Source organism: Cotesia glomerata, linkage group LG1 (assembly GCF_020080835.1).
Source record: "Cotesia glomerata isolate CgM1 linkage group LG1, MPM_Cglom_v2.3, whole genome shotgun sequence".
NCBI classification, from domain to species: Eukaryota; Metazoa; Arthropoda; class Insecta; order Hymenoptera; family Braconidae; genus Cotesia; species Cotesia glomerata.
Genome location: NC_058158.1, coordinates 22,566,028 through 22,590,082, shown reverse-complemented (window position 1 = coordinate 22,590,082; position 24,055 = coordinate 22,566,028). Strand labels below are relative to the sequence as shown.

The window sequence follows — 24,055 nt, the reverse complement described above, 5'->3', positions numbered from 1 at the left end:
TATGAATGTTTGAGGGGACTATGGGCCAAATTTATTGCAGAATCAGATCAAGCAGATTAAATTACATGAAAATCTTCGTCAATCCGGGTCCACAAAATTTTCTGTAACAAGATAATCCCAATTTTTCATGAATTTGCAATTTTTAAGGATATTTTACAATTTTTTTAGATTTAAAACGGTTTATGATTAAAGTACGATCGAAATTAGAATTTAACAGATCAAAATACATGAAAATTATGCTTGCCTTAGATCTCAAAGTTTTTTTTCGTGCCAAAACATCGAATTTTCGCTATTTTTGGGGGTTTTTTTGCAATTTACTCGAAATTGAAGGCTGGGCGGCCTAAACTGACTTGAAATTCGTGTTCAGCGGGTCGAAAAACATGCCTGTAGATAGGTGGCGCCCGGTGTACAGACAACTTTTTTTTTTTACGTTCCGGTGTTTTTTTCCATTTTTGGAGCAGCAATTTTCTGCTATTTAATCGATTTTTTGCAATTTTATAAATGTTTGAGGGGACTACGGGCCAAATTTATTGCAGAATAAGATCAAGCAAATTAAATTACATAAAAATCTTCATCAATCCGGGTCCACAAACTTTTTTTTACTAAGATAATCCCAATTTTCTTCGATTTTTGCAATTTTTGATGATTTTTTCTAATTTTTTTTAGATTTAAAACGGTTTATGATTAGAGTACGATCAAAATTAGTATTTAACAGACCAAAATACATGAAAATTATGCTTGCCTCAGATCTCCAAATTTTTTTTCTGCCAAAACATCGAATTTTCGCTATTTTTTGGGGTTTTTTGCAATTTACTCGAAATTGAAGGCTGGACAGCCTAAACTGACTTGAAATTCGTGTTCAGCGGGTCGAAAAATATGCCCGTAGATAGGTGGCACCCGGTGTACAGACAACTTTTTTTTTTGTGTGCCAGTGATGACACGCAAAATCGTGAAGCGTTCCACATTTTACAAATATAGGCTATGTTCCGATATACACTGTGAGCACTGCGCAGTGGTCTCAGTGTTGAAAAATTCGTTCCGATATGGACTGCCAGTATAATGCTACAGTACCCTAGGGAAATATATGACGTCATAAATCACCGCCATTTTTGCACTGTGAGCGCTGGCATTTTCGAGGTAAGGTACTCGCAGTGCTTTGGTCACGTGATCACAAAAGTGTCGAGAGTTGTATGTAGTTATATAACACCAGTTATTTATTTACAAATAGAAGTTTGTGGTTAAATAAAAACAAAAATGGAAAAGTTAGTGATGTTACATTTATTAGAATGTGAATCTAATAAAACATACTCGCTCAAAGTTACGCCCGAAATATATGATCGTGCAAAGATTGGTAATCGCGTTCAAAAGAAACAGCTTCGGTAGATAACGATAAATAAATTTAAATTAAGAATAGTGTTAAAAATTTCAATAAAAAAAGTGGTGAGTTAAAGTGAAATCTAGAAAATTAAAGTTTCGATTTATTTTAATAGAAGAAAAACTTAAATATATTATATTATACTGAAATTTACAGACAGATGACAGTTCATTCAGTTTTTTAAAAATAAATTTCAACAAAAATAGTTACTTCAAGAAATTACATACACAAAATTCTTATAAAAATCAGTACAACTTTTTAAGCTTTTCTTAATATTGATAAATCTGTTGAAAATAATGTTTTCATTAAATAATTATTATTATTAAATTAAAGAAGTACACAATTGGACCAAGTCGGAGGTTTTACTTCTAATTGCGAGTTATAAAGAACACCAATTGGAATTTTTGGATGAAAATGCTTGCAAAGCTGATGTATGGTCGAAAGTAATTAATCATATGACGGTTGCACTTGCTGAGCACGATTTATCACCTATTGATATCAAAAAATGTAAAACAAAAATGGAAGCACTGAAACGGCATTATAAAGGTCTTAAAGATAATAATAAAAAGTCTGGGAACCAAAAAATTACTTGGCCTTACTATGATGTAATTTTAAAAATTATTTAATTTTTTTTTAACTTTAATATTTATAGCCTACAATTTAATGAAATTCATTTATAGGAAACGGAAGAACTATTTGGTGAGCAGCCATGGATTAAACCGTTGTCCACTGCAGGTTCTAACATTGAAAACACAATGGGTATTTAAAGAATTATATAAACCTATTGTTATTATTATGTGTTTTTTGATAGATATTAATTGTACTTTACTCGCTACTTATACTTTATTAACTCGCTTGAGAATGTATAAAATTTAAAATAAAATTTTTAGCTTACTCTTCGGAAATTGATGAAGAATAATAAAAAATTTACATCTTTTATATTTAACAGATTCTGAAGTTATAAACCCACCATCGAAACGCCAAAAAAAGTTGGCAGATTATTGTGAACAATTACTAGAAAAAAAAAAAAGAGAATCGTGCAATTCGCATACAACATCACCAAGAAAAAATCGCTGCTACAAATCAATTAACGGATGTTCTAAGAGAGCTTATAGGTCATGCAACACAAAAACGGCAAAGTTGATTATATTTAAAACTAAGTAACTTTAGTGCAAATATTTTTTATGATTATTTTAATATGATTAAAAATGTTACAGACAATTTATATTTTTAGAACGTGCATGTTTACATGTCTAAGTAATACCAAAAATTGAGCTTAAAAGGTTTAATTTTAAAAAAAATGTTAATTATTAATATTTTATAAAATAGAAAGATTTATATTTTCGTACTTTTTAATAGTATAAAAAAATTAATTATTAGTGTTTCCGTTTATGGTATTAAAAGTAATCTTAAGTGCTTTATAAAAACCGTTTATCAATGTTTATAAATAAATGAAAGTTCAAATTAAAAATAAAAACCATATGACCAAGTCAAAAATAATTTTATTTTTAATTCACATCGAGTTTTTTATACAATTGTTGATTACATGAATGATTGTTGATTACGTGAATGATGTACATTTTTGTCCATATATATATATATTCACAGAATTTGATTAACTGCCTAGTTGTATGTGTATGAACGTACGTAAAGGCTCAAAACTTACAAATTATTTAGAAAATTTTTCAGCTGTTCTCTTTTTTCCATTCCAGCGATTTTCATGTCATTGTTTGCTTCAACATCTATGTCAAATGGTGGAATTTGATGATTCACAAGAATTGGGATATCTATTAAATCATTTTTCAAAATACAAATGTTATGCAAAATACAACAAGCAATAACATAATATGGTATTAAGTCAGTTCTTTTGAAAGGCAATTCGTCTAATAAACTCCGAAATCCTCCTTTCAACAAAGCATTTGCTCGTTCTATCATCATACGAGAGCGAGAGTGAATCGTGTTATATCGAAACGTTTCTTGATTCATATTACCATTATTTCGATAAGGTACCATTACACATGGTTAGATACTGTAAGCCTTGTCTCCTAATAAATGACTGTCATTCGGGAAAAATTCAGGTGTCCAATAATTTTGTAAATTTGATAAGCGGAAAACACGGGCATCATGAACTGAGCCTGCTTCACCGCAGTATGCATGAATAAATTTCAACTTGTGATCGCAAACTAGCTGAAATTACAAAATTAATCTTTTTTTAATAAGTAACATATATATATCAGCAAAATTAAAAATAAAATTTTTTCAAAAACCTGAGTTTGAATAGAATGAAATCCTTTGCGATTAATATAGCTGGCATGGTGTTCTTTGGGCTGAGCGATTCTTATGTGTGTTCCATCGACTGCTCTTAAAACATTTGGAAATCCGTACCTTCGAAATACGTGATTAGATGTTATTCTTGCTTCTTCATGAGTAGGCCATTTGATGTAAACAGGTAAATAATTATAAATTAGATTTAACAACTTTCCAAACAGTTCTTCATCCTGTTGCTTTTCCAACATTAAAGCGATCACAAACGGATCTGTTAAAAAGTAATAAAATGTTTTGTACATTAACATTTCGACAGTTATTCAAAACGTGTAAAATCGCATTAGATAATAAACACTTAATATTATACCTGTATGAATCTGGTGTTGACATAGTCCAAATACTCAAAAGAAGTTGTTTTTCGACAGAAATAGGATTTCTACCGTAACGTACAGATTGTTTTTGCAATTCAGGTCCAAGTAGATTTATAAGAAATTCAAAAGTATCTCGTCTCATACTATAATTGAAAAATATATTATAACACAATAATCGTTAGCTAATAGTAACTCCAGTTCTTAATATAAAATTAAAAAAAAAAAAAAAAATACTTCAATGTGTGAAAATGGATGACTTACCGAAAATGACTTTTAAAGGTCTCATCAGTCATTCGAAAAACAGTAGTCTCCACATAATTTTCTATCCTTGGAATAATGTTCTGATCATCGCGATTGCTAAAACAATAGACGAGATCTTCATCATCACTAGAATCATCGTCTGAGGATTCTAATAAATTTTGAACTGTACCAGCTAATACGATCCCGATTATTGTGTAGTCCATTAGCTGTATATTTTTTTAAATTTAATTAATATACTATTATGGTTTGCAAACAAAATATTAACTTTAACTATACATAACCTTTTTTATAGGTTTACAAGTATTTGTGAAAAAATACTTTTTGAAACATAAAAAGGATACTTACTGATATCAGAAATTTATTTAAATTATAATTAAATTCAACATTAAATATTTTATTTTTTAAATATTCAAACAATAACTTTTCTTATTTAACAGAGAACGTTTAAGCAAACATTAAATTAAAAAACATTAGTTTGAAAATGGCGTGAAAAAACAAGAACGACAGTATACTGGACAGCGTTCCGTTTTAAATAGTAACCAGTATAACTGACTATAAAGAAACGACATCACAGTATACTAATTTGCCGTTATACTGCGCAGTGCTTACAGTGTATATCAGAACATAGCCATAAATATAATGCTGTGAAGCGGGAAAGAATAGGAGTTACGGTAATTATTACGTGAAGCGTTCCACATTCACGTAACAGGATATTGGTAGGAAAGGATTGAGAAAAGAATGTGGAGAGGATCATCTTAATGTGAGTTTATAGAATATGCGAGAAAAAATTATTAGATAGCTCGGACTGGGATTCAAACCCAGAACCTTCCGAAGACATGTCGGCTACTCTACCATTTGATAATTATCAAAGTCAAAAAGAACTTTTTTGCTTTGATTGACGATAACTTCGCGGCAAATCATCGTACAGGCGTTTTGATTACGTCAAATTAATGGGCATTAAATTTTCTAAAAAAGCTTTTGAATGAAACAATAAAAAAAGATTTTTTTGTAGCCCGTATATCTTTTTTCAGATGAGAAAAAATTTGGAAAATTGTTTTTTTTGGTAGTTTTCTCAGGATTACTCAAGACCCAAACATGATAAAAAAATGTCATGGTCATATCTGAAAACTATAAGCTTGAAGCTACAATTTGCTTTTTTTTTTAACTTCCCGCTAAGAAAATTGAAAAATTTTTTTTTTGGTATACGATCATTTTCCTCGGAGTTACAGCTCGATGAAAATCACCCAAAAATTTGGTATTTTTTTTATATCCCTTAATTTTTGTGACTAGGGGGGCGTCCATTAATTACGTGAGGTGTTCTAGAGGGGGAGTGGATCAAGCTAAATCTTACCAAATCTCACTTAGGGGGGAGGGGGAATCTTAACAAATATCACGTAATTTTTTCTCTAGCAGAAAACAGTGTAAAATTGCGTGAAAAAGTATTTCTATAATAAAATATGGCCAAATTTGACACACTAGTGTTTGTCATATTCGTCTGAACCCTGCAGAGCAGCAAAGTAGTGCTCGATTGTTTAATTTGATTATTGATCGATAGGATTCACTAATTTTTTAGGTAGATTTCTTTAGAAATCTATCGGTGGTAGCCGGTCTCATGTCGTAATTGTCGTAATTTTAATAAAATTTTGTCATAATATGTTTAATTATCTTCAATTTAAGCTATTGTTCGTCGACTTTTAATACTTTTTTCAATTTATTTCGTAGTTGAGAAAATTAAAAAAAAATCAAGAATAAATTAAATTTTAGCTTTTATCATCAAATGACTTTTATCTGTAAAAAATCCTATTTTTTAGGTAGATGTCTTTGGATAACTATTTGTTATACTCGATCTCATGTTGTTATTTGCAAAAATATAATAAAAAATAAATTTCAGGACATTACGGCCTTTTAATAATGTGTTTTTTTCAATATTCAAACAAGAAATCTACCTATCCATGTCGGGTGTAGCCGAATGGCGCTTTTTTTTTCTCAATAATTCAACACGTTTACAGCTAAAACATAAATTTTGAAGAATCTTGCGTGAGATTAGGGCAGGGAGGAGGGAGTTGGGGAAAATCTTACAAAATCTCATCAAGGGGGGAGGCGGGGCCAAAAAATTCTCAAAAATGCCTCACGTAATTTATGGACGCCCCCTAGGGCATTAATTAATATTGTAAATACGTTGTAAATTAAATTAATTCAAAAATATAAATTAATTGAATACAGTAAATGAAAAATTGAAAATTAATAATCGATGAATTTGTAAATAGGTATCGAATATGATTGTCAAAATGTTTTAAAAATTATTGGATTAATTTAAAAATTGAATAATTCATTTTTATAAGCTTAAAAAGCCTATATGCCAAATATTTTACCAAAAAAAATGTAATTTTTTATTTTTTTCGTGGTTAAAATAAAAAAAAATATTTTTATTAAAATGCTCTTTTAGTTTTTCAAAATATAAACACAATTCATATTTTTTTATATTTTTATAGACTGTTTTCAGGCTTATATATGGAAACTTAAATTTGTCGGATAGTAAAAAAATTATTTTGCACATGATAAACTTGTGAAAACTTAAAAACAAACAAAATGCTTTTGTAGATTTTGATGAAATCTATAAGAGCATTTTTTTTGTTTTTTATTTTAGCCATTTTTTTAGTTGTTTTTTTAATTTTAAATCTTAACATCAATTTAAGTCATTGTCGGGGTAATATAAAAAAAATGCTTGTGAAACTTAAGAAAAAAATGTTAAAGTTAGCTGAATTTGATTTAATTTTAATGATATATATTCTAATATTAGTGAAAAAAAATTTATTTTTAAAATTACAGCTCAAATAATGGATTTAAAAAAAAAGAAAAAAAATGCTCTTATAGACAATTCAAATACGCACCATTTTGTTCCTTTGAAAAATCGTGCTAGTCGATACTTTCATGAAGATATCGATGGTTAAAGTTTTCAATTATCGGATGTCCGCCAGATTCACACTCATGTCATTTTATATGATCTATAATGAGCGCGTCATCAACAAGTAGCGCTATCTGAATGCGACTGAGAGCATCACATGTTCTATATATAGACAAAAATATTTTTTGTTATTAAATATTAATTCATGCTTATTTTAATATATTTATGTTTAAATCAATATTCAATAGTTTTATATATAGATTATCTTCTCAAAACGAAAAAAATTGTTCAATATATTACCGTAAAATCCAGTTTCTAAAAATCTTGTAATTTACTTTTTAATCTCAAGGCATTTTACGAACGTCAATGAAGTGTATTTTAGAACCAGTGCTTGTACTGGTACGGGTACTGGCCACAGTGCTCTCAGATCGTGAGATTTTTAGCGTGCGTTTGGTGCTTGGGCAGTAGTAAAAAATCCCACAATCTGGGAGCACTGACTGGCCAGGCATGGGTTCGAGTCCCACCATGGTCGAATAATTTTCGCTATGCGCCAGGTTAATTTTCGATTGTCTTCGACTGTGAGGACTCGACTCATTGCCGAACAAACATTGGCTGTACATGATATTCATAGAGACCAGCTGGACTACACTAGCAAGAGTAAAAAAAAAAAAAAAAAGTGTATTTTAGTGTTATGTCCTGCGAGGTTACTAGATTCGCCGATGATGACACCTCGTGGACAAGTGGGTTGTTTATTGTCACGCGGGATTTTATTTTATAATTTAATTTGAAATATACTTAAAAATGACTGATTGAGATTGTGTGGCAAGGTATGATTTTAAATGATAAGAGTTCAATTGAACTTAATGTTGATGTTTATTTAGAAATCGGAGAGATGGAGTGAATAGTTACAGCTCTCGGGGAGAAGTGAAGTCACAAAGTCTCAACTCTGACTGCTCAGCTTCACGTTCCCCCACTATGGTTACACGTATACACCTATACTATTGCTAGAACTACCCTTATACATAGTGCGTAATATACTATCTTACATGTACTTATATAAACTTATTTATATATAACACTTATTATTTGCGGCTGCGGCCGGCTTACATATTCATGTACCTGTATTTACCTGGCTTTAAATTCAGCACAGCGACCTAGGGAAACCGCAGAAAACCTGGTCGAGGTACAGACAGTAATAATAATATAATATCAGATCGTTGTTAACAATGATTATCCTTATCTATTATTTATTATTATTTAATTAACATATATTCATTAGAATCAATTAACGTGTTATAATTTTAAAAGGCTTTTAAGGTATTATCTGCTCAATAAATTATATCAGATGCGGAATTTACTTTAATATTTGCTAATCATTTCTAAATTCAATTTAATACCATTTACTATTCAATTTTTCCAATATGTAATTAAATTTGTCTAAAACCATTGTGACATTAAATCCATACATACATACACATGTTGTAGCGTCTAAATACTCATTTATTTATGTTATTTAGTTACTTAAAATAAAGTGGATAAATAAATTATTATTGATTTATTTTGTTGTTAAATTTAGTTGTAGTGCCTTGTTTTTTAGAGAACAAGAGACCGTTGAGTTTCCACACGTGTCTTTTATGGCTTTTCTTTTAAGGACTTGAAGTTGTCATGTGGCAAGGACACGTTCTGTGTTTACTCAAAGATTTTATGGTTTTTCAGAACCTAATACAATATTCCTTTGTATTATTTTCTCGACATTAAAGTTTCTCTTTCGAAGACACGTGTGCACTCAACGACCAAACTCAGCAATTAAATAAAATATTAAATCAACTAGGAATTCTGAATCTATTTAAAATATAAATTTAAATTATAAATGTAACTAATTAACACATTTAAATCATGGTTTATCTGACAAGTAGTGTCACCTGCCAGATGCAACCCAAAGCATTATAGTTAGGGATGGGCGATATACATCGATGTTTCGACTATCGATGTTTTTTCCGGAAAACATCGACTTTTTTGATCGATTTTTTTTTGGAATCGAAACATCGATGGTCGATGTAGAATAATGAACCATCGACATCGAGATAAATTTTTACTAGAAATTTTTAGCGTGCGCTAAAAATTAAAAAAAAATCTGAAAAAACCAAAAAAAAAAATCGTAAAAATTACAGTTATAAATATGGGAAAAAAATCTATTAAACACAATTGTTAATGACTTGCAAGTGCATTTTCATAGCTGGAAGATGATCTTAGAATTCAAAAATAACAAAACTTAACGAAATTTTTTTAAGTTTTTTGCTATTTTTTCAAATTTTGACGGCTCAACGGGCTAATTAACGTTCAAATTCAGATTCAGTGAATTGAAATATATAAAAAGTATGCTTGATCTAGATCTATAAAATTTTATTCATCGTTGTGGCGGCAGTTTTTCGCAATTTTTTGCCTTATTTAGGGTTTTTTGGATTTTAGTCAAAATTTTGAAGGTGTACGGGCAATAATAAGTAAAATAATTAAAAATTATTTCTTTTTACGCCAAATTTGGTTATAAGTATAATTTTTTCGAATTTTTGCGTGCATTTTCAACATCGATGTCTACAATCGATGTTTCGATGTTTTTGTCAAAACATCGATGGTTCGATGGTGAAAAATTTTGAAAATCGATAGTCCGATGTCAATTTTTTTTCCTAACATCGCCCATACCTAATTATAGTTATTACGACATAACATTAGTATCATGATCAATTACAGATCTCTGATTAACACACCAATTCCGTTTCTTTGAATTATCTTGGCATGCGCATTAGCTATCCAATTAGTTTAGAGATCAGTAGTTGTATCTTGTGTCATTTTCATAGTTGGAAATATCAATGCTTATTTTTATGATATTTACATGTTTGTTACTTAAATAAATGGACGTTATTAAGTGACACCGTTACTTTTTTAAGCCTTCAATAATCGAAAATTGTCTCGTTGCATAGTTACTTCAACAATATATATTAATTTTAATTCGAAAAATAGTGCCAAATAATTGAATTATTATTCGAAATATTTTATGTATAACCTAAAAGATGAACTCTTTTTTTTAATACCTAGTGGTAGTTTAATTAACAAAAAATTAGTTTCAACATCAATCAATTTATCGGTCAATCAACTCAATTGAATGAATTTTAACTGAAATCAGAATAATGAAAAATTGAAACATAAATTGTCGAATAGTCAAATTCTCAAATCCAAACTATGGCTCCAGTACCATTAGAAGGACATCAAACTCCTATGGCTAATAACATGCCACAGGAAGGGAATCGCGGAGGTTCCATATCGCTTGGAATGCTAATTGATTTCATAATTCAAAGGACTTATCATGAATTAACTGTTCTCGCAGAGCTGTAATTTTTTAAATATTCATTTAATTTTTTTTTTACTATTTAATTACAATTTTAATATAATGTAATTTACTTTTATAGGTTACCTCGAAAAACAGACATGGAACGAAAAATTGAAATTTACAACTATTCTGCAAGAACAAGACAACTATTTGTTAGATTATTAGCGTTGGTTAAATGGGCGAACAGTGCTTCGAAAGTCGATAAGTCCGCAGTATGTATACTACTGCTATATTTAAACATATTTTAACCAAACACCATAACTAGAATTTCTGTTAATTGATCTACCCTGTTATTATGATAGTTACCCTTACAATTTTGATCAAATCATGAGCAAGTTTCTGGTATACAAGAGAAATACTATATTTCTAAATTCTTCCTAAGTTTGATGTAGGCTAAAATTGCTATACTACTAGGGTAATTGAAAATACACTGAGAGAAAAAAAAAAAGTTAACTGAAATCAAACAATCTGAGAAGTATAAACTTATTATTGAAATTATGATTAGTTAATGTCTAGTGATAGACATTCAATTTTCTTGAATTACATATTGACGTAAAATTAAAGTTAACGCGTGACAGTTAGATAACTAAATTTTTGAATTCAAAATTTTTATGATTTCATTTAAAACTTTGAGAAATCTTTTTTCCATTTACATATAACACACTAACTATAAATTAATTTTTACTTCTGTAATTAGCGATAAAGTTATTCAAAATTGAGATTTAAAATTTTTTTTAAATATTTAATTCGAAAACTATCCAATTTACTAAAATTTTATAAGAATAACTTTCCCTTTAAAATGGGCCAAATTATCGAAAAAAAAAAAATCATCCCCAACTAACTAATTTTTGAATTATTGTTTAAACAATTAAACACCTAAGTTTTTGTATGAATTATTGCGATATTCGGATTCAGCGGATCGAAATACATAAAATAAAATTTACTTCACCTACCGATCTCAAAATTATACGAAAAGGTACTGCCGCGCCTAGATTAATTATACCGTTTAAGGGCCAGTTTTTCAACCCCGGGTTAAAGTATTTTATCATTGTGAATATATCGATTTATAATATAGATGTATAGATATAGATATATTGTAGAGATATATTCACAATGATAAAATACTTAAACCCGGGGTTGAAAAACTGGCCCTAAAAGAAAGAATGAAGTATCGAAAATAATAAAATTTGAATTCTTTTTAATACTTGTGTATACTTTCAATATTTTTCGGTTACTTCCTTAGTAAAAATTTAACATCGCATAGTATTTTTCTTAACATATCTTTCTTTTAGAAACCTATTAAACCAATCTTTATAAATTTTATTTTTGTAGCACATCATGGCTTTTCTCGACAAGCAGTCTTTACTATTTGTAGATACTGCTGATATGTTAGCACGAATGGCAAGAGAAACATTAGTTCACGCAAGACTTCCAAATTTCCATATACCTGCAGCAGTAGAAGTTCTCACAACTGGAACTTATAGTCGTCTTCCAACATGTATTAAAGAAAAAATAGTTCCGCCTGATCCAATAACCGCTATAGAAAAAAGAACAACATTACAAAGATTAAATCAAGTTATACAACATCGATTAGTAACAGGAAATTTACTTCCGCAAATGCGTAATTTAAGAATAGAAACAGGAAGAGTAACGTTTCATGTGCAACAAGAATTCGCCGTTTCTCTGACGGTAATGGGTGATGGAGCAAATATACCATGGCGACTATTAGACCTTGAAATACTTGTATCGGATAGAGAAACTGGAGATGGAAAAGCTTTAGTTCATCCTTTACAAGCTAGATATGTTCATCAGCTTGTACAATCAAGGCTTGCTGAGAGTTCAAATTCACTTTCTGAAGCATATTATATCTTACACTATTTTTGTCAATCTCTTCAACTAGAAGTACTTTATTCTCAAACACTTCGTTTAATTCGAGATCGATTAGATGATCACATTCATGTAGATGAATATATACCTGGTAAATGTTTATCAATATCATATTGGCGAGAATTGACTGTAAAAGATCCGAAATCAGAACTTGGTTATAAACTGACCGTTCATGTAGACCAAAATGATCCTGCTAAACCTCTCGCTGTTGTTCATGTACCTTCTTTAGGTAGCAAAGAAAATGAAATAGCTGATCGAGCAATAAGATCTGATCAATTATCTATAGAATGTTTACTCGTTCATACTATTTATATTAGAACGAAAACTAGACTTTCAGAACTAAAACAAGAAATTCAAAATATACTTAAAGATGTTGATTGTACCTTGGCCGGCTCTCCAGCGATTTTATCTGTTCCGATTCTGCAACCTTGTTTACGTGCTGAACTTCTTCTCATAACTGTTGATACACATACAGGCATGTTACAATGTCATGTACCTCAGTATGACGTTCCACTTGTTCCAGAGTTGACAGCTGCTTTCAATGGTGATCATTCGCGTTTACCAACATTAATTTCCGAATTAAGATTTTGGATCACTCAACGACGATGTGAGAAAACTTTACAACATTTACCTTCTACATCCCACGAGACATTGCCAGTTATATTTTCACTTGATCATCCTATGGCTAAAATTAGTAAACACCACATGTTTGTCCGACTTCATCGACATCCAACAGTAATATTGATAATCGAATTTAAAGAGAAAAAATCCTTTTCATGTGAAATTGAATTTTTATTTTACTTAGCTGTAGTGAAATCTAGTTTGATGGAAGATGATCCTCATGATGAAAATATTGAAACCGAAGTACCAAAAATGTATTTGAAAGTTCAGAGTCTAATAGAATTCGATACATTTGTTATTACTCATGGACCATTTACGAGTGTCGACAGTGACATACCTGAAAAAGGAATAAAACGACGAAGTTCAGGATCTTCTGGTCGTACTGAAGTATCATGTTCATCACAAAATAGAAGGCCAAAACATCCCGCTTATTTTATTCCAGAATTGGCTCATGTCGTTGCTCTTTGTGATGAAAGAATTCCATTTGTTACTTTGGCTCAAGAACTTACAAAACGAGACATTGCGCATCAAGGACTTCAAGTAGATGCTAATGCTACGGCTTTAGTACTGAAATTAGTACAATTACCAGCTCCATCATTAAATTTAAATGCTACCAGCGCTTGGCAATCATTATTGAAACGATTACTTAGTGTTTCAATTCGAGTTCAAGGCAAAGGAATGGCTAAAACATGGCTAGCCGAATTCGTGTTTTACAGTAGTCCTTTAACAACTAGTCATCCGAAAGAACAAGGACTAAGAAGACCAGTATATTTTCAATACGATATGGGAACGGCTGAAACAGTATCGAAAACTGTAGATTGTTTATTGAATGATTGGGCACAAATTGTTTATCTGTATTCAATTGTCCAAGATTTTACAGAATATCTCAAGATTGAAAAGTATAACTTAAGAAATATGGTTAGTATAAAATCTTACAGCTATAGTAAATTAATTATAGCTTATGGTCCTAATCGAGGTGCTACAGTAACCATTTATTGGAGTACAAATGATAAAGCTTTCAAACTTATTTTCGGGAAAAGTCCAATGAATACATCGATAAATGCACACTCATTGATGAAAGAACAACTTGAAGCTCATCTCAATCGTCATAAAAGCTTAGCACAAATTATACAGATATTAAATGAAACTTTACAACCTCTTATATCTATTAGTAAGTTACCTATCATACCTCAACTAGGTGTACATAATTCTAGGCCTCAAGTTCCAATTCAGACTTTTACAATTATGCCTCAATGTGTAACATTGGTAAGAATAGCTTACCAAGGAATGTATTGTTTAGAACTTAAATTACGAGGTGGTGGACTTGTTAGTATACGAGATGGTGCATACAGTCGATTTGACAGAAGTAACGTTGTAGATGAATTTACACCTACTCAAGGTCTAAAAACATTTTTGTCAAAATATGTAGATGAAAGCGCTGTATTTAGACGCCGTTCACAATCTGAAGATGATAATCCACCATCCCCAGTTTCTATGGACACAGATGGAACTGGGGGAGTTGGTTTTATGAGTCACCACAGAAGTGGTCCTCAATCTCCTGCTCAACAACGTGATGGTTTGAGATTTCATCCACCTTTGACACCTCCATCTGGTAGTAACCCTCATACTCCGGCTAGTCCTCATACAGTTAATATTTCACAAGCGAATCAGCATCAAAGTTTTGGTAGCAGTCCTGCTACGTCTTTTAATTTGGCATCACCACCTTCATTACCACCAAACACCCCTAATATGTTACCTCATCCATCACCTGGCTCAGGACTTGTTGCCAATAGTCCTTTAAATCCAATGCATGTACCAAGCCCGGCTGGATTAATGCCAACATCATCGCCTGGACCTTGTAGTAATGTTCAAGTGGGTCATTCGCCAGCAAGCTCTTTTATGCAAGCTGGTCACATTGATGGTAGTCCTTTTCCATCCTCTCAAAGTATGGCTTCTCCTGCTGCATCAAATTGGCCTGGATCTCCAAGTGTACCGAGACCATCACCTGCACGACCTGGACAAAGTCCAGGTCATGTAGCTTTACACAGTCCTCAAGCATCAGATCACAAAGCTGGGACTCATATATCTCGAGTTTTGCCTCAAAGATCTTGGGCTGGAGCAGTTCCAACACTATTGACTCATGAAGCTTTGGATTTACTTTGTACTCCTTCACTTCATCCTGCAGGTCTACCTGGACCCGATCTATCACCTTTGGAAAGATTTTTAGGATGCGTCTATATGCGGAGACAATTACAACGATTTATTCAATCAGAAGATTGTCTAACTTCAATTAACAGTACAGAACCAGGAGTTGTACATTTTAAAGTTGAAACTTTACAATGTCGTGTCGGTTTAAATCCTCAACATTTACAATCGCTTCACATTAAAATTCAACCACTACCTGAGCATAAAGAACAGTGGACTCCTGAAGAACTACAAATTATCGAAAAATTTTTTGATATCAGAGCCGCTGCTCCACCTTATAAACCTAATACACTTTCAGGTTTTGGTCGAATGTTAAATGTTCCTTTGAATGTTCTTAAAGATTTTGTCCAAATAATGAAATTAGAATTAAATTCTAATATGGTACAACAGCATCAATTTAAATGGTCGGTTCAGTGGTGTTTAAGAATACCACCTTCTGCGACACCAATTGTTCCTACAGGAATGGCAGCAGTTCTTGTCTGTCGAAATAAAATACTTTTCTTCGTAAGTTTTTTTTTTTTTTTTTTATATAATATTATTTTCATTTTACAATATAAAAGATATAAAGGATATTTTGGTAATCTCTATATTTTTTAGTTACAAATAACGAGAATCGGAATGCCTTATCAAGGAGAACCACCATCGTTAGTTTTACCGCTAGTTTATGATGTTTCAACAAATATAACACAACTTGCCGAAAAACGAGATCCCGGTCCAGGATCGGCTACAGCTGCTGCATCCATGCAACTTAAAAGATTTGCAGAATATGCAAGTTTATCTGAGTGTTCACTTTTTCCGGCGATTAGAGATCTATTAACTAATCTTACACTACCGTCTGAACCATCAGTTATCTCGCAGGTAATTAGTTGTCAAAAAATAATCTTTATATTCACAGAGCGTGTCTTAAGTGGATATAAAGATGTCGATTTATGATTTTCATTAAAAAAAATTATTTTAAATCGATATTATTTAATATGTAGTATTTGACTTTTTTTTTTCTTTTTGACATTTCAAATTATTAATTGTTGCTAAAAATTTTTTAAGGGTCTCGCATCTACAGCAAGTGGTCAAGTGACATCTACACAACAAATTCAGAGCCCAGCCATGCAAATGCATTCAACAATGACTAGTGTTCAGAGCCAACAACCACCAGGGCCTTATGGAATGCAGGGTATGACTACACTAGGTATGATAGGAGTACCTCCACAATAAAAACAAATATATACATTTTATCTTTCATTGACGAAATTTTTTATTCAGAAATGATCTTATCGAGTTAACTAAACTAAGACTATTAATTTTGTTTGATTTATTATAATAATCAGTCAGTGTCAAAAATTGAATGAAAAAATTTTAATCTGACATTCAAATTTTGAAATGAATTTGAATTCATTATTCATTTTACATTAAAAATGTATTGAATATGTATTTTATTGTGATTTATTTGATAGAATTGTTAATTAAAGTATATCAAGTGTAATATATAGCAAACATAAATTTAAATTAACACTTATATTTAATTATGAATTAAATTATAAATTGTACTGTATAGTTTTTATATTATTAATAAAGAATAATGTGTAAAATAATTATGTTCAGGATATTTTCGTTATTATAGCGTATAAAAAACAATAACATGAACTAAGTGGTGTTATATTTGTATTTTTCTATGTGATAAATGCAATAGTTAATATTGCCTAAATTTGATTACTGTTAAGCTGTTTACACAAATATGTCAGGTAGTCTTCAGCAAAAATTGCAACGAAAGCTTAATGTTTGTATTAGGTTTATCTACCAATTGTCACGGCTTGAACATATAACACCTTCCAGGCGTAAGCTCGGGTGGTTATCCTTGCGGGGTGGACGGGAATTTTTAATTACATGTGTAGTGTACAAGATGCTGCATTTAAATCATAACCAGTTATTACACAGTAATTTTCATATATTGCTGACAGTTAGGGTTCGAGCAAATCGTCATAAAGATGTATTGAGCAAGATCACGTCAACTGGACCCCCTATTTTCCACTTGATTATGAAAATTAAATTCATGTATTTTTTTTATAAGTATATACCAAGATAAAATGATCCCCGAAACCATTTTTAAAAATTTCGATTTTAACAATAATTTTTTTTACAATGAAAATTTTAGGTACTTTTAATTAAAAAATGGATTGTAAATCAACCGTTAAAGTCAAATTAATGCGACTTGAAGGATTTGTTTTTAAAATGTTTGTATTTTAATAAAATATTAATAACTAAAAATTATTTGTTTATTATCATATTGTTAATTAACTTTTAAGTTAACAAATGAAAATTTCACTGGCTTCTCGGTGAAAAAATGAAGTTTTTTTTTATCGGTTACATGCGTTATTTATTAAAGTTTAAGATTTCAGAAAAAAATTTCACTGCTCGCGATTTGTTTAAATAATATAAATTTATTTATCACAGCGCGCCGAGCGCCAGGCGCTGTTAGAATACCGCGCCGTCGAACGTCAGACTATGTTACAGCTTCGATTAATTATAATTAAAAATAACAATTAAAAATATAATTATCAAACAAATTTTATTATTATTATGATCAATATTATGACTAATAAAATAAGTAAATTTTCTATTATTAAAGAAAAATAGAAAAAACGAACTAGTATTAAATATTAAATTTTGTAGACATTTGTTAACTTTATTTTATTTTTTTTTTTAAACTTGGTTAATAAAAACTTTTTTATCTTCCGAAACATTATTATATTATTATTAATAATATAGTAATATATTACTATATTATTACTAGCGGACCAGACAGACGTTTTCTTGTACACACGTCTTAAATTAAAAAATTTCAAGTTTATTTGAATGAGCTGTTACAGTTTGGACCGTTTTGATGAAAATTATTATTAAAACGTTATTATAATGACATATTTCAATTAGCAACTGATTGATTTTAACACAATTACACAAAATTTTTTTGAATTTCGATTATAATTTTTTTTCTCAAATGAATATTCGATACTGTCTGTCAGATCCAATGTAAAACATTCCAAGATCAAGAACAATTTATAAATAAAAATTTAATTGAATAAACATTTTTCTGTGGACTGAATTGTGAATCTAAACCATTTTCGAATCCACCTAAAGACACACAAAGTTTCATTAAAATTGGTCCAGCCGTTTAGAAAAAGTTCAGTGACAAACCCACGCACAGAGAAAATCTATTCTATATATATATATATATAAGAGATTTCCACCTATATAGTCACTCATCACGATATCTCTGGAACCATTAGAGCTAAAGACTTGAAATTTGGTAGGAATATTCTTTTCACCGAGTAGAGGTCAGCTAAGAACGGATTTTACGAAATTCCACCCCCAAGAGGGGTTGCGGGGGTGTTAATTGAAAAAAATTCACATTTGAAAAATACAGCTCTTATAGGTATTAAACTTAGTCAGGATATTCTTTTTGGCATGTTTGAATTTACTAAGAACTAATTTTATGATATTCCACCCCCAGAAGGGAATGCGGGGGCGTTGAAAATTAAAAAAAAATTTTTATCTTCCAATCTATAGCTTTTAGAACTCTGAAACTTGACCAAAAAATTTTTTTTAGCATCTTTGAGTTTACTAACAACTAATTTTATGATATTTCACCCCTAGAGGGAGTGCGGGGGCGTTAAAAATATTAAAAATTTGTATCTTCCAATCTATTGCTTTAAGAATTTTAAAACTTGGCCAAAATATTTTTTTTGGCATGTTTGAGTTTATCAAGAATTAATTTTATGATATTCAACTCCAAGAGGGTTGTGCGAGGGCGTTAAAAATTAAAAAAAAAATGTATATTCCAATCTATAGCTTTTAGAACTCTGAAACTAGGCTGGAATAGAGTTCGGGAATAATGCCCTTAGAAAAAATGCATGGTGTAAAATAAAAATAAAAAAAAAGTCAAAATATTTCATTAATAGCTGCAATAGATCAAAACTTGAAACGATTTTTTATTTCGTCCTGTTAAACAACCAAGAATAAATACTTATCTATATATATATAAGAGATTCCCACCTATATATTGACTCATCACGATATCTCTGGAACCATAAGGCGTAGCGACTTGAAATTTGGTAGGAATATTCCTTTCGCCGAGTAGAGGTCAGCTAAGAACGGATTTTACGAAATTCCACCCACAAGAGGGGTTACGGGGACGTTAACAATAGAAAATTCCCATTTTTAACCTATAGCTCCTATCGACTTCAAATTTGGTAGGAATCTCCTATATGTGATGTAGAAATGATCTAAGAGCGGATTTTACGACAATCTACTCCCAATATGGATTGCAGGGGTGGACGTTAACAATGAAAATTAAAAATTTCCGACTTCTAGCTCCTACAGACTCCTAATTTTGTATGAATTTTGTGTAGGTGATGTAAAAATAATTTATGAACGAATTTTACGATATTCCACTCCACAGAGGAATGCGGGGGTGGGTCTTAACAATGAAAATTTTAAATTTTTTAGCTGTAGCTCCTAAAGGCTCAAAATTTGATAAGTATCTGCTATATGCGAGGTAGAAATGATTCAAGAGTGGATTTAATGACAGTCTACTCCCAATATGGATTGCGGGGGTGGACGTTAACAATGAAAATTAAAAATTTTCGACTTTTAGCTCCTACAGACTCCTAATTTTGTATGAATTTAGTGTAAGTGATGTAAAAATAATTTATGAACGAATTTTACGATATCTCACTCCACAGAGGAGTGCGGGGGTGGGTCTTAACAATGAAAATTTTAAATTTCCGAGCTGTAGCTCCTATAGGCTCCAAATTTGGTAAGAATCTGTTCTATGGGATGTAGAAATGATTCAAGAGCGGATTTAATGACAGCCTACCCCCAATATGGATTGCGGGGGTGGGCGTTAACAATGAAAATTTTAAATTTCCGAGCTACAGCTCCGACAGACTCATAATTTTGTATGAATTTTCTGTAAGTAATGTAAAAATAATTTATGAACGAATTTTACGATATCCCTCCCCACAGGGGGGTGCGGAGGTGGGTTTTAACAATTAAAATTTTAAATTTTCGAGCTGTAGCTCCTATAAGCTCCAAATTTGAAAAGAATCTGCTATATGCGATAAACTGAAACTAAGGAAACGACCCAAAGTCGAAGAAAGTATTTACTAGCGTTATAGATTGAAATATAGATTAACTATCAAGTTGGAATACTAAAATAAAACAATAAATTATAAAATTAGTGTAAGAAAAGTAGATTTAAGCGAAAGATGTATCAGAGTTTGTTAGACAAGCTGTACATCTGGTGCCAATAAATCTATATATATGTATATGAGATTTCCACCTATATATTGACTCATCACGATATCTCTGGAACCATAAGGCGTAGAGATTTGAAATTTTGTAGGAATATTCCTTTCGCCAAGTAGAGGTCAGCTAAGAACGGATTTTACGAAATTCCACCCACAAGGGGGGTTGCGGGGGCGTTTACAATGGAAAATTCCCATTTTTAAACTATAGCTCCTATCTACTCCAAATTTAGTAGGAATCTCCTATATGTGATGTAGAAATTATCTATGAGCGGATTTTATGATAACTCATCCCCAATAAAGATTGCGGGGTAGGGGTTAACAATGAAAATAAAAAATTTCTAAACTATAGCTCCTATAGGTTTCAAATTTGGTAGGAATCATTTATATGTGATCCAGAAATGATCTAATAGTGGATTTTATAACAACCTCCTCCAAATATGGATTGCGGGGGTGGGTGCTAACAATGAAAATTTTAAATTTCTAAGCTAAAGCTCCCACAGGCTCTAAATTTGGTAAGAATCTGCTATATTTGAGGTAGAAATGATCTAAGAGCGTATTTAATGATAACCTACTCCAAATATGGATTTCGGGGGTGGGTGTTAACAATTACAATTTTAAATTTCCGAGCTATAGCTCCTACAGACTCCAAATTCGGTGAGAGTCTTCTATGTGTGATGTAGAAGTGATCTAAATTAGGATTTCAATAAATTCTAACTTCAATAGCGATTGCGGGTTAATTTAACTTCCGGTATAATTTTCCTGTCAAGTTCAGCTAAGAATGGATTTTATTAAATTCCTCCCCCAAAGGGGTTTGCGACGGCGTTAACAATGAAAAATTCCCGTTCTTAAACTATAGTTTCTATCGACTCCAAATTTGGTAGGAATCTTCTGTAAGAGATATAGAAATAATCTATAAACGAATTTTACGATATCTCACCCCATAGGGGTTGCGGGGATGGGTATAAACAATGAAAATTTTGAATTTTAAAGTTGTAGCTCTTACAGACTCCAAATTTTGTAGGAACTTTCTGTAAGTGATGGAAAAATAATTTATGAACGAATTCTACGATATTCTACCTCAAAGAGAATTGCGGGGGCGTTAACAATAAAAAATTCCCGTTTGTAAACTACAGCTCCCATATATTCCAAATTGGGTAAGAATTTTTTGAAAGAGATGTAGAAATAATATACGAACGAATTTCACGATGGTTCACCTCACAGGGGTTTGTGGGGGTAGTTGTTAACAAATAAAATTTTTATTTTCAAAGCTATACCCTGTTTAAAATTTCCAATAGGATCCCATCAAAAGCGACAAAAGCCACTTAGAAACCCATAAGTTTTATTGGTTTCTAAGTGGCTTTTGTCGCTTTTGATGGGATCTTATTGGAGTTTTTCAACAGGGTAGCTCCTACAGACCCCAAATTAAGTAAGAGTCTTCTACATATAATATAGAAATTATTTAAGAATGGACTTTACAACGAATTACCTCCAATAAGGATCGCAGGGGTGGGTGTTAACAATAAAAAATCTTAATTTCCAAAATGTAGCTTCTAAAAACTCTAAATTTGGTAAAAATCTTTTATTTCTCATGTAGAGATCATCTCACAATGAACTTCAATAAAGACTATTTCCGATAGGAATTGCGGGGATGGGTGCTAAAATCTAAAATTTTAATTTCCAAACTGTAACTTCTACAGACTCTAAATTTGGTGAGAATCTTTGTGTATGATGTCAAGTTCAGCTAAGAATGGATTTTCTCGAATTCTAACCCTACAAGGGATTGCGGGGTGTTAACAATGAAAATCTCTCATTTCAAAACAAAAGTTTCTATGGACTTGAAGTTTTGTTGAAACCTTTTGTTTATAATGTAGAAATTTTTCTCGAATAGGATCTCATGAAATTCCTCTCCCATATAAGAGTGTGGGAGTGATAATTGTCAAAAAATTTATACTTTTCAAATACAGTTCCTACAGATATAGAATTTGATAGAATCTCAAGAGAAACAGGAACTTACGGGAATGGCCTCCAAGGCCAACGGATTTAAATATTTTCCTTTTTTAATAATTATATTTTCTCACAACAATCGTCTCTTTGGCAGCGGCAAAAAAAGTCATTGTAAGGTTTCCAAAATTTAACTTAAAATGTAGCTATTCACTCAACGGACTAAGAATTTTACATACATTTTATTTTTGCTGATCACATAACCCATGAATTATTCTCTTATTACCGGATCGCGGGAACGTAACAGATTGAAATGAATGCATTTTCTAAGCACTTGAGATGTGAAAAAGGAATTTGGCTATTTATTCTAAGAGAATTCGTTAAAAACATGTACAAATAAGTTTCTATGAAAAATTGATGTCACGGAGGAAATTTAAATTAACGGCAAAATTCGTCACGCTTTAAGCTAGCCAAATTTCAATTTCACTTATGAGACGCTCAATTACTTTAACTGAAACTTTCAATGATCATTTCAAATTTTTTGCTTCGTTTCAGTCATGATTTACTTTTGGCAAAAAACCCCTGGAATGTCATAGTGATTGCACATTAAAATTTACAATGAATATTAGCTAGAATAATCACAGGGATAAAAGGTACGGGCCAATCTGATGAAATTTGAAATCTGTACAAATCTAAACAATACTCCCATTAAATTTCAAGTCTAGATCTCTAAAAATACAATTCTATGAAGTGCCCAGCGGAGCGGGCGGGTAACAGCTAGTATATATATAAATATATATAAAGATTAATAATATAATAATGTGTCGGAAGATAAAAAAGTTTTTATTAACCAAGTTTAAAAAAAAAAAAAAAATAAAGTTAACAAATGTCTACAAAATTTAATATTTATTACTAGTTCGTTTTTTCTATTTTTCTTTAATAATAGAAAATTTACTTATTTTATTAGTCATAATATTGATCATAATAATAATAAAATTTGTTTGATAGTTATATTTTTAATTATAATTAATCGAAGTTGTAACATAGTCTGACGTTCGACGGCGCGGTATTCTGACAGCGTCTGGCGCTCGGCGCGCTGTGATAAATAAATTTATATTGTTTAAACAAATCGCGAGCAGTGAAATTTTTTTCTGAAATCTTAAACTTTAATAAATAACGCATGTAACCGATAAAAAAAAACTTCATTTTTTCACCGAGAAGTCAGTGAAATTTTCATTTGTTAACTTAAAAGTTAATTAACAATATGATAATAAACAAATAATTTTTAGTTATTAATATTTTATTAAAATACAAACATTTTAAAAACAAATCCTTCAAGTCACATTAATTTTACTTTAACGGTTGATTTACAATCCATTTTTTAATTAAAAGTACCTAAAATTTTCATTGTAAAAAAAATTATTGTTAAAATCTAAATTTTTAAAAATCGTTTCGGGGATCATTTTATCTTGGTATGTACTTATAAAAAAGATACATGAACTTAATTTTCATGATCAAGTGGAAAATAGGGGGTCC

General features: G+C 30.9%; 2 protein-coding genes, 1 long non-coding RNA gene and 1 pseudogene across 3 annotated transcripts; 3 read left to right on the top strand and 1 right to left on the bottom strand.

Annotated features, from left to right (window-relative positions):
- The first annotated feature begins 1,025 nt into the window (after positions 1–1,025).
- Positions 1,026–2,641, top strand: LOC123269688. Its single transcript, XM_044735527.1, has 4 exons — positions 1,026–1,440; positions 1,709–1,980; positions 2,056–2,134; positions 2,325–2,641. The coding sequence occupies exons 2-4, from the start codon at positions 1,831–1,833 to the stop codon at positions 2,537–2,539; spliced, it is 444 nt and encodes a 147-aa protein (XP_044591462.1). The 5' UTR covers positions 1,026–1,440; positions 1,709–1,830; the 3' UTR covers positions 2,540–2,641.
- Positions 2,642–2,954: 313 nt separating this feature from the next.
- Positions 2,955–4,762, bottom strand: LOC123269682 (annotated as a pseudogene).
- Positions 4,763–7,681: 2,919 nt separating this feature from the next.
- LOC123262697 lies at positions 7,682–8,530 on the top strand. The gene is made up of 2 exons (XR_006509018.1): positions 7,682–8,360; positions 8,486–8,530. It is a non-coding gene; the product is annotated as an uncharacterized LOC123262697 (long non-coding RNA).
- Positions 8,531–9,907: 1,377 nt separating this feature from the next.
- Positions 9,908–16,625, top strand: LOC123260989 (mediator of RNA polymerase II transcription subunit 14). The gene is made up of 5 exons (XM_044722414.1): positions 9,908–10,563; positions 10,642–10,774; positions 11,895–15,779; positions 15,873–16,133; positions 16,320–16,625. The coding sequence occupies exons 1-5, from the start codon at positions 10,415–10,417 to the stop codon at positions 16,485–16,487; spliced, it is 4,596 nt and encodes a 1,531-aa protein (XP_044578349.1). The 5' UTR covers positions 9,908–10,414; the 3' UTR covers positions 16,488–16,625.
- Positions 16,626–24,055: the final 7,430 nt, after the last annotated feature.

What these genes read in the sequence shown, in the direction of transcription:
- LOC123269688 (XM_044735527.1), top strand. Translation starts at nt 1,831, where the DNA reads ATGACGGTTGCACTTGCTGAGCACGATTTATCACCTATTGATATCAAA. An exon ending in TTACTTGGCCTTACTATGAT is followed by an intron (nt 1,981 to 2,055) that starts GTAATTTTAAAA and finishes ATTCATTTATAG; the next exon opens with GAAACGGAAGAACTATTTGG. An exon ending in TAACATTGAAAACACAATGG is followed by an intron (nt 2,135 to 2,324) that starts GTATTTAAAGAA and finishes TATATTTAACAG; the next exon opens with ATTCTGAAGTTATAAACCCA.
- LOC123260989 (XM_044722414.1), top strand. Translation starts at nt 10,415, where the DNA reads ATGGCTCCAGTACCATTAGAAGGACATCAAACTCCTATGGCTAATAAC. An exon ending in CGAAAGTCGATAAGTCCGCA is followed by an intron (nt 10,775 to 11,894) that starts GTATGTATACTA and finishes TTATTTTTGTAG; the next exon opens with CACATCATGGCTTTTCTCGA. An exon ending in GAAATAAAATACTTTTCTTC is followed by an intron (nt 15,780 to 15,872) that starts GTAAGTTTTTTT and finishes TATATTTTTTAG; the next exon opens with TTACAAATAACGAGAATCGG.